This window comes from Halichoeres trimaculatus, unplaced genomic scaffold (assembly GCF_033239565.1).
Source record: "Halichoeres trimaculatus isolate MK-OKI-2021-1 unplaced genomic scaffold, fHalTri1.1 fHalTri1_scaffold_15, whole genome shotgun sequence".
Taxonomy (NCBI): domain Eukaryota; kingdom Metazoa; phylum Chordata; class Actinopteri; order Labriformes; family Labridae; genus Halichoeres; species Halichoeres trimaculatus.
The window spans coordinates 33,721,206-33,730,996 of NW_027437193.1; the positions used below are offsets into that span (position 1 = coordinate 33,721,206).

General features: G+C 44.6%; 1 protein-coding gene across 1 annotated transcript in view; it reads left to right on the forward strand.

Annotated features, from left to right (window-relative positions):
• The window catches only part of LOC141804229 (voltage-gated inwardly rectifying potassium channel KCNH6-like), a 43,904-nt gene that overhangs the window by 28,569 nt on the left and 5,544 nt on the right, over positions 1 to 9,791 (forward strand). The window contains exons 8-12 of the mRNA XM_074688562.1: positions 881 to 1,003; positions 6,921 to 7,093; positions 7,988 to 8,126; positions 9,150 to 9,287; positions 9,419 to 9,573. Of these exons, the coding sequence (XP_074544663.1) occupies positions 881 to 1,003; positions 6,921 to 7,093; positions 7,988 to 8,126; positions 9,150 to 9,287; positions 9,419 to 9,573 (728 nt within the window). The remainder of the gene's footprint in view (positions 1 to 880; positions 1,004 to 6,920; positions 7,094 to 7,987; positions 8,127 to 9,149; positions 9,288 to 9,418; positions 9,574 to 9,791) is intronic.

Genomic DNA, 9,791 nt, shown 5'->3' on the forward strand with positions numbered 1-9,791 from the left:
CCACATTTCCCCCCTCTTTTTAAACAACTACAAAATAAGTTTGGTTGATTGGCTCCTCTTCATTGATGTCACTTCAGAGCCTGATTTTTGGTCTTTTGAGCAGCTATGTGGAACACTGAACCAAAATGAGTCTCAAAGCCCGACTGTGGGTCCCCAGGCTCTCAGGCTAAACCTCTTGAGACCTGTTGCCTAAGACAGACTAGAACCTTGTCCACGCCGAGCCTCCTTGGACAATGATAGGGGTAGTTATTTCTGATCTCGTGGTGAGGGACTGGACTGACTGGAACTAATGGCGTGGAGTGGTTTGAGTTACAGGGGTTGCAGTAATGTAAACATGTTAGTCCTTTGGGAGGCTTTGACCTGTTTGTTCTGTAATGTTCTTTTTTGTTTGATTGTTCCGTTTTTTTTTTGTTTTTTGTTTTTTAAATATAAATATATATATATATATATATATATATATATATATATATATATATATATATATATATATATATATATATATATATATATATATATATATATATATACATATATGTATATATATATACATTTATTTATTTATTTATTTTCATATATATATATATATATATATATATATATATATATATTTATTATTTTTTTTTTTTTTTTTCTCTTCAACGTTTGTTAGGCAGTGTGCTCATTTTTATTTTTTTTTTCTGTTTTATCATTTTGTTTGATCTTTTGTCTGTCACCTAAGCCCATAAGTGCAACGGCACTGCGGTCGGATTGTGTATGTCAACTTAAAAATGTTCAAAATGTTCAATAAAAGTTTAAGTCATAAAAAAAAAAAAAAATGATATCCTGACATGGAGCATAGCCACTCTTTCTGCCTGGAAGTAACTGTTTGTGCTTCTTGCAGCAGATGACCCAGAGCCTCCTTGACGCAAAGACGGACGCCTTCGTGTCGTTACCTCCTGGTGAAATTAGGCCTCCAAGCAAACTGATGGACAGAACTCACCATGTCACGGAGAAAGTTACGCAGGTCAGGAGAGACTTCCTACTGTCCCAATTTTGCTCCAGGTTCACCAGCACGATGTCTATCACGGTCTGTGTGCTGTTCAAAGAGGTCTCAACCAAACAGCGGCGTAAATAAACATCTGTTTACAGCCAGTCTGAGCAGGTTTACAGTGAACTTCACATGCTGACACATACCCAGGTCATCCAGCCAGCAGTCAGTCACTCTTAGTGTGTGTGTGTGTGTGTGTGTGTGTGTGTGTGTGTGTGTGTGTGTGTGTGTGTGTGTGTGTGTGTGTGTGTGTGCGAAATCTTCTAAAGGCACACCAGGTAGATTTCCTCTCATACCTCTTTGACTTTTGATGGTCAAGCTTGGAGTATATTCACTAACCCCCTGACAAAAACACACACACACACACACCAACACACCGTATTCCACACAGTTGTCATGCACACACCCTCTCAGCTGTGTAGAGGACACAGAGGGTGAGGGCAGATATTTCTGTTTAGGTAGGGGGTGGGGTTTATTAATGAAGGGGGCATCTGCTGATCTTCATATGGTGAATTTAGCCTGGCCTAGGGCGGAGTTTGATGACATCACTGATGTCCTCTGATTGTGTGTAAGGACGACTGAATACCACACGTGTCGTCTCACGCTGACTCTGGAGGTTAATCAGTGAACAGCCACATGAATTCACTGAGCCCAGAATAACCATAAACTTTAATCATTTTTGACTTTCTTAATCAGATTAAATTTCTCATTGTGGGACTAGAATAAACTTTCATCTTACCTGAACTCTATTCCTAACTCTTCTGCTCATACCTCCTGTGTTCCTCTGTCCACGTCGTTCCCTCCTGACTGGTTTTGGGACAGAGATGAGATCTAATGTGAAGTGTGTTGGCGGTGAAGGTGACCCAAACCTGTGTGTAATGACTCTTCATCATTTCTCACTGTGTCTTTGTCACTGACAGACAGAGAGGAGGTCACACACTGTTACACTGTGTGTGTGTGTGTGTGTGTGTGTGTGTGTGTGTGTGTGTGTGTGTGTGTGTGTGTGTGTGTGTGTGTGTGTGTGTGTGTATGTGTGTGTGTGTGTGTGTGTGTGTGTGTGTGTGTGTGTGTGTGTGTGTGTGTGTGTGTTCATTACCAGCGACATATGGCTTAGTTGGGACTTCTTCATAAAAATAATGTTCAGAGCTTTGGAGTCATGTCACTCCATCATCAATGTCAGCAACATGACAAACTGAGGCCCCGTTTCCTCCAAGCAAACAGGACACGCAAGTTTGAATCGTCTCGGCACAGCACACTTTTGACAGCATTTCCACTGACCAATCCTGAAACAGATCCCCAAACAACTGAGACAGGCCATCCCACTTTTTGGCACCCTTCCGGAAGGGTGCCAGACTGAACTGATCCAATCCAGGAAGGTGGAGCTTCACACTGCAGACCGTTGGTTGGTGGAAAGAATCATCTCTTCCTGAGTGACAGCTGCTGTATTTCTCCTGGTGGCTCACAGCCTTCTCTGAAACAAAGCTTGATTGTTCTTTGTAACAAAGAGACACATGACAATCACATAGAAGACTGACTGCTGGATGTCTTCATCGTTGCTTACTTTGTTTACTGTGTGGCGTTTTTCGTCTTCATTGGATTTATCAGTGGGGTACACTGTGTCGCACCGCTATGGCATCATGCTATTATTTGACTGATGCAGGCATCCGGCTTACCACAAGGGGACATGGTTGGCCTTGGAAACCCAAACAGGATCAGGCTAAACAGAGCCAACCCATATCAAACTGTACTGATCTAAGCCAGACTGCTTGGTGGAAACGGGGCCAAAGACCTACCATGGCAACCAATCGAATGACCAGTATATGATGACCATGCTAGTGACCAAGCTGACGATCATGGTGATCATGCTAATGGCCATGCTGGTGACTATGCTAATGACCATGCTGGTGAATGTGTTGGTTACTATTCTGGTAGCCATGCAGGTGACCCTGGAGGTACCAGTTCTACTGGACATGCTGATGACAGCACTGCTACACCTGCTGGTGACCATGCTGATACCTGTGCTGTACCGTCTCTGGTTCTTGTGCTGGTTCCTTTGTTGGTACTTGGGCTGGTACTTGTGCTGTTGACCATCAGGTGATTGTGTTGTTACCTGAGCACCTGTTCTGGTACCTGTGCTTGTCTGAGCAGAGCATGTGCAGTGTCACATTCATGCAGCGACACAGAGGATCTCAGCTGGTACCGGAGGGATGAGTGTGGTTATTACACAGTGGCTGATGAGTTATGTGCAATACATATTAAGTGAATTAGGGGTCTGTGCAATTAACAAGTCTGTTTTTAAGTATGTATTGATTTTAGATTTTAAATTTTAGCTTTGACTGTCTTTTTTTCTTCTTCTTCTTTTTAGCTTCATGTTTTTTTTTAATGGCTGATGCACTGATTGGTTGGCACTTTTAATCTCGTTGTACATGTGACAATGACAAATAAAGATCTAGCTATCTAAATGGACCTGAGGATGGGATCAGGGCTGGAGGAGTCTCCTAGGATGTGTGGGGATGTTTCTGCAACATCTGAGAGCATCACCAGAGCCAAAGGAGATGATCTCAGCCTCCTCACACCGCTTACTGCCCAGTTTAAGAAATGATTTAAGATTCACTCGATTAATTTTTCTCAACCAGTCTGCATCCACTCCTCAGGTTCAAACTTTTTTAGTTTTTAGACTATTTTTTAAGAACTGCCCCGCTTAAAACGCCAGCTGATGATTTTCTACATTAAAAGGAAAAAAGACAGAGAGATAGAGAGAGGAGGGAAGGGGGAGAGAAAGAGATGGGAGGAGGGGAAGGGGGAGGAGAGAGGAAGAGACAGTGTGTGAGAAGACCTGACTTTCAGAGGGAACGGGAGGATTTTTCTCCTGGTCCTGCAGATGAAATAGTCCAGGATCAAGACCAGAATCAGGTCTGGCCACATGGAGACAGCTCCAGACCTCTTCATCATCTGTGGATCCTCTGAGCCACTGTGAGGAGCTCTGAGAGAAGTCCAGGATGGACTCTGCTGCTGCAAGCTTCTCTCCTCTCTGTGGATTTAAACCATAAAACCAGCTGATACAGACCGGACTGATGTGGTCTCCCCACTGAAGGGTTTCAGGCTCCAGACCAGAAGCTGGGGATGGATGGAGAGATTGACTGAGAGATGAGGATGGAACAGAGGAGGAAATAATTTTAGATGAAAGAGAAGAAGAGAAATATTACACCAAAGATAAAAGAAGTGAAAACATCTTTATGTCTGAGAGAAGAAGAAGAAACAGAGAAGAAGACGGGGACAGACGGACGCAGAAAAGGACAGACAGAGAGACAGCGAGGGAAACAGGCAGAGAGGAGAACAGAGGGGAGGAAAGAGTGAAAAGGACAGACAGAGGAGGACAGCCAGAGGAGGACATACTGAGGGGAGGACAGGTGTGTTGAAGGTTGGATCATGTCCTCTGTGAGTCTGGTGGACATCGCTACGTCTCAGGATGGCACTGAGGAGAAGAGAGCAGTCAGAATATCCTCAGTGGTCACTCATGAGGTGAGAGGAACTCTGTGTGTGTGTGTGTGTGTGTGTGTGTGTGTGTGTGTGTGTGTGTGTGTGTGTGTGTGTGTGTGTGTGTGTGTGTGTGTGTGTGTGTGTGTGTGTGTGTGTGTGTGTGTGTACAATCTGAGCTGTTTGTTGTAGGATACAGGTACACTTCAGCCCCACCCACAGCTCCACCCATCACATTAACAAAGCTTAAAGGTACCTGAAAACAGACAGGTGCACCTTGATCCAAAGTTAGACAGAACCTGAAGAGGAACTGATGCCCGACAAAACACATCAGCGTAAAGATAAACCTCGTCTTAAAGGAACGGCTCCAAGCAAACCCATACCCTAAAAATTACAACAAAGAGGAGGAAGTGGACCCCTTTAGGTGGGTCATGTGGTCCTTTATGAAGACCCCTTTAAGACTGGTCAGTTTCCCTCTGGTGGAAACACATCAAGCAGGGTCAGGTGGTCTTCTGTCAGAACCCCCTGCAGGTGGGTCATGTGGTCCTCAGTGACCTGTGGTTCAGGTGTGCGTTGGGCTGAGCTGCGGCTCATTAATTACTCTGCTCACACCTGGTCCCCTGGGTTTACATGCCTAAGTGTGTGTGTGTGTGTGTGTGTGTGTGTGTGTGTGTGTGTGTGTGTGTGTGTGTATGTGTGTGTGTGTGTGTGTGTGTGTGTGTGTGTGTCTGTGTGTCTGTGTGTGTCTGTGTGTCTGTGTGTGTGTCTGTGTGTCTGTGTGTGTGTGTGTGTGTGTGTTTAAAGTGATATATGATCTCAGTCCACATGGATGCAGTTCTTTCTGTTGTGTCAACACTTCACACCCATAATTAGTTTTCCAGTGACCCCATTACTGACAGGAGCTGAGGTCTCTGCTGACTGTGGGGGAGTGTGGACGCCCTTATACCCTGTAGAAAAGCTGAACACTCAGACAGTTACTCCTTATCATTTAAAAACAACCTTTTGAAGAGAAAAGCCATGAAAAGTAATTAGAGGCCAAAAGAAACCACGAGAGGCCGGGAGAAACCATGAGAAGCAATGAGATGCCACGGGAAGCTATAAGAAGCAACGAGAGGCCACAAAAAGCCAAAGAGGCCATGAAAAGCACTGAGGAGCCATGAGAGATCATGAGAAGCCATTAGAATAACCTGAACGTTTGTGTTGAGTCAGAGCTTAAACCACAGATTTTACCCCCATGAACAGAAGCATGTAGCACGTCAGAGCCTGGTCAGATCTCAGGACAGATTCTGCTCATGGACCGCAAAGGCCGATCTGAATTGAGATGGTCTGGTGTACGAAGCATTTCCTGTTTGTCACGCTCAACGTCACACAACACCACCCTCACCTGTCAGGCTTACATTACTTTTAAACACACATAAACCAAAACCTCACATTTAAAAAAGGATGATTTTTACTAGCTTTTTATTACTTTGTGTTATTATTTTTATTAGTATTATCATTATTATTACTATTATTATTATTATTATTATTATTATTATTATCTGTGTTAATAGAGTATAGAACCACCATTTGCATGAGAGTAAAGCAACAACGTACATTTTCAACATATGATCAAGTGCTGGGGGCATGATAAATAAAAAAAGTATAAAATACAAGCTGCTGAAATGATTTAATGTCTTTTGTGAATTCCCTGTAAAAAAGAAATGATGATAAAAAAAACACCAAGTAAGTTTTTTTCCCAAGAGAATTTACATTTATGAACATATTTTTATACAATAATGAGATGATTTATGAAGAACTGTTTTTCCTCAGTATATTACTTGAAAAGAGCCCAAACAACATATTTTCACACAGTAAAACAAAATATTCTTTGATGTTTTAGAAACACAATCACTTAGTTGTTGCCAGAAATCCCTCATATCTGGATAAAACAGGACTCCTTTTGGAGTTTGGCCGTGTCCATCATGTTTGGCGTTCAATCGCAGTGAATCTTGGGATATGTGAGGCTGTGAAGGATTCACTGGACCCGTCCTTCACGGCCCCTGAAATGGAGGACAGATTCGTCGGCCGCATTTGGAGGAGCCTCAGTATTGGGACAGCCTCCGACGCACCGCTGTGACAGAATCGGTCTTCAAATCCAGCCTCCTTAGGCTGCAGCCCCTGAATTGGGACACAGCTACAGTTCTGTGTTTATTTGTGCTTGGGGGTCACAGTTAAAGGGACAGTGTAGTCGGGGAGGGGTCAGCAGCAGCTCTGAAGCTAAGTGAGGATCGTGCCCCTGTAAACCGTGACATCATCTTTGACGCTGGTTTGGCCGGTGAGAAAAGGTTTAAGCAGCTCCTTGCATTAAGGCATGTTGCCATGGTGAAGACTCTTTCTGATCTTCAGTCTCTCTGCATCCACCTCTGGTCTTCAGGTGCTGTCTCTGGGTGCGGATGTCCTTCCTGAGTATAAGCTGCAGACCCCCAGGATCCAAAAGTGGACCATCCTCCACTACAGTCCCTTTAAAGCAGTGTGGGACTGGGTCATCCTGCTCTTGGTCATCTACACAGCCATCTTCACTCCTTATTCTGCCACTTTCCTGCTCAGGTGGGTGGACACTCCGTTTTCCTCCTGTGATGAAGACGTGCTTGTGTTTTAAAGGCTTGAGATCGACAAAGGAAACCGGTGAGTCATGGGCTGTTTCCCAAAGCCCAGGTACCTTGCCTTGCCTTGGTCTGATGTGGACGTGGGGTGGGCGTGGGCAGGCATCCACATCATCAGATGCTGCCCAAGTGCTGTTCCAATGTTCATGTCCTCCGGAGGCATATGTCCTCCTTTGGTTAGCATGTGGCTAATTGACCAAGGATACACAGGTGTATCCTTCGCTGCCTTGCCATGTCTATAAATACCCAACATGCAACGTGTGAATCTACAAAACAGGAAAAGAAAGGAAGGAAAAGACGCACCAGGGAGACACGCTCCCGCCAAGGCGCATGGTAAATTCCAATGTAAATGTAAATAACAAAATACATCTCTAAAAATAACAAATTATACCATGTCCACCACTTAACTCTTTTGTGTGTCACTCACCCAACTATAATTACTGAGAAGCTGCACCTGCAGAGAGTCAATGATGTGGCAATAAAAAGCAAAAAGCGCACAGAAGTGGCAAGCCATGACAATATTTGTAGCCGCTTGAGCTCCTCCCACGTTTGTGTAAACTTTCCAAGTACTGTCCACAGTGCAACACGTTATGTGAGACAATGTAACTCCAATTACATATACATTTGTGACAGGAATCTGATGGTAAAATATGCCTTTGTAGGCTGTTCCATTAGCATCTCCTTTTGAGCAGAGGCAGGACACTTGTCTTGGATTGGAAGGAAGTGGCTTCGGAGGCACTACCTTCAAAGGCAAGGCAAGGTACCTGGACTTTGGGAAACAGCCAGGGTTTGGTACGATCAATAAAAACATGACACTAAAGCCTGCTATCTCCTGCAGCGACCAGGAGGAAGCAGCCATGCAGACCTGTGGGTACTCCTGCTCCCCCCTGAATGTTGTGGATCTGATCGTGGACATCATGTTCATCGTGGACATCATCATCAACTTCAGGACCACTTATGTGAACTCCAACGACGAGGTGAATAAGACCACATTCTTTTAGATCTGTCCCAACAAACATCAGAAATCTTTTAAATGTTTGTTTGTGAGTGACAGACGAATGATCTGGTTGGAGGGCAAACTAACAGAGCTTTCCACCTAGTGGCTCTGAACTGACAGGGTACCTGGATGTGGCTGTTGAAAAGTTCTGCTTTGGAAACCTCTGGACTTGAAGACTGTGGTGTCAGCAGAGCCCAGTGCAGCACATGAAGTTGTTCATTGGGCTAGTGTTAGCTTTAAATGAGGTTAGAAAATACTAGCTTGCTCTGACATGTTGATGTAGATATGTGTCCTGTTTGCTAATTAGGAAGCTAACAGTGTCAGAGTGTTATTACTGGTTGAACAGAAAACTGTAACAGCAAATTGGAAGAACTTTAAATCACCAAATGTTACTGAACGGAAGCAGAGGTTGAGACAGGTGTATCTTTTGGAAAGAATGATCGCATGACTACAGTTGAGAATGGATCTTTTGGATCAGAGGTGGAGCATGGTCCGGAATTATCTGATAATTTCATCTATTTGCTGTTTTGCACTCCTTTGTTTTACATCACTGACCCTGTCCCAGATAATTTTTTATGTTAAACTGCAAAAAAAAAAAAAACGCTTCACGCCTCCGTGTGGTCCATTCATCTCTGATAATAGACGCCTTGTTGAGCATTATTTCTGCCTTAATTTCTGCTTCAGCTGACTTATGAAATCCAGGGGTTGTCTGGTTTCAGCCATGATGGAGAGACTTCATATGAACCTGAAGATCAGCTCTCACTCAGTCCTTCAATCAGCGACTGACAGAAACCTCTTCAGCCCTGCAGCTGGTCTCTGAGCTCACTGAAAACGTCTGTGGAGTCATTTCACAGCTTTAACAAATCGTCTGTTGGTGTCCCGCTGGTTATTACACAGGTTGTTACCGGGCTGTGACTCACTGTGTCACTTCCTGTGCAGATATTCACTCACACTGACTCACTGACTCACTGACTCACTGACTGTCTGTGCTGCATGTCCTCAGGTGGTGAGTCAGTCCTTGAAGATCGCAGTCCACTACTTCAAAGGCTGGTTCCTCATCGACATGGTGGCCGCCATCCCCTTTGACCTCCTCATCTACCGCTCAGGAGAGGAGGTGGTGAGGGGGGGAGGAGAGGGAGAGGTAGGGAGGAGGGGGAGGAGGGGGAGGAGGGGTTTGGGTAAAAGCTGTGAGAGTTTATGTCATGATGTTTTAGTGCCACTGTCATCCTCCCCCTCCACCTCCTCCTCCTCCTCCTCCTCCTTCTGGAACAGACCACAACTCTGATTGGCTTACTGAAGACGGCTCGGTTGTTGCGATTGGTTCGTGTAGCCAGGAAGTTGGATCGTTACTCAGAGTACGGTGCGGCTGTCCTCTTCCTCCTCATGTGCACCTTCGCCCTCATCGCCCACTGGCTGGCCTGCATCTGGTACAAGACTCTGCTTCAATCTGAAACTTTATTTATAACACATAGCACAACATCAGAACAGGCAGAGGTCAATGTTAGACACAGGTTTATAAAGATGGTACAGGACGCTTGAAGTCGGACCAGGAGACGGCCTCTTTCTTTAAACTTCTGGGTTTCACTGTGGGCCTTTTGAGTTCTCTAAAAGCTTCTATCTGTTCTCAGGTTTTGCTCTTCTGCGA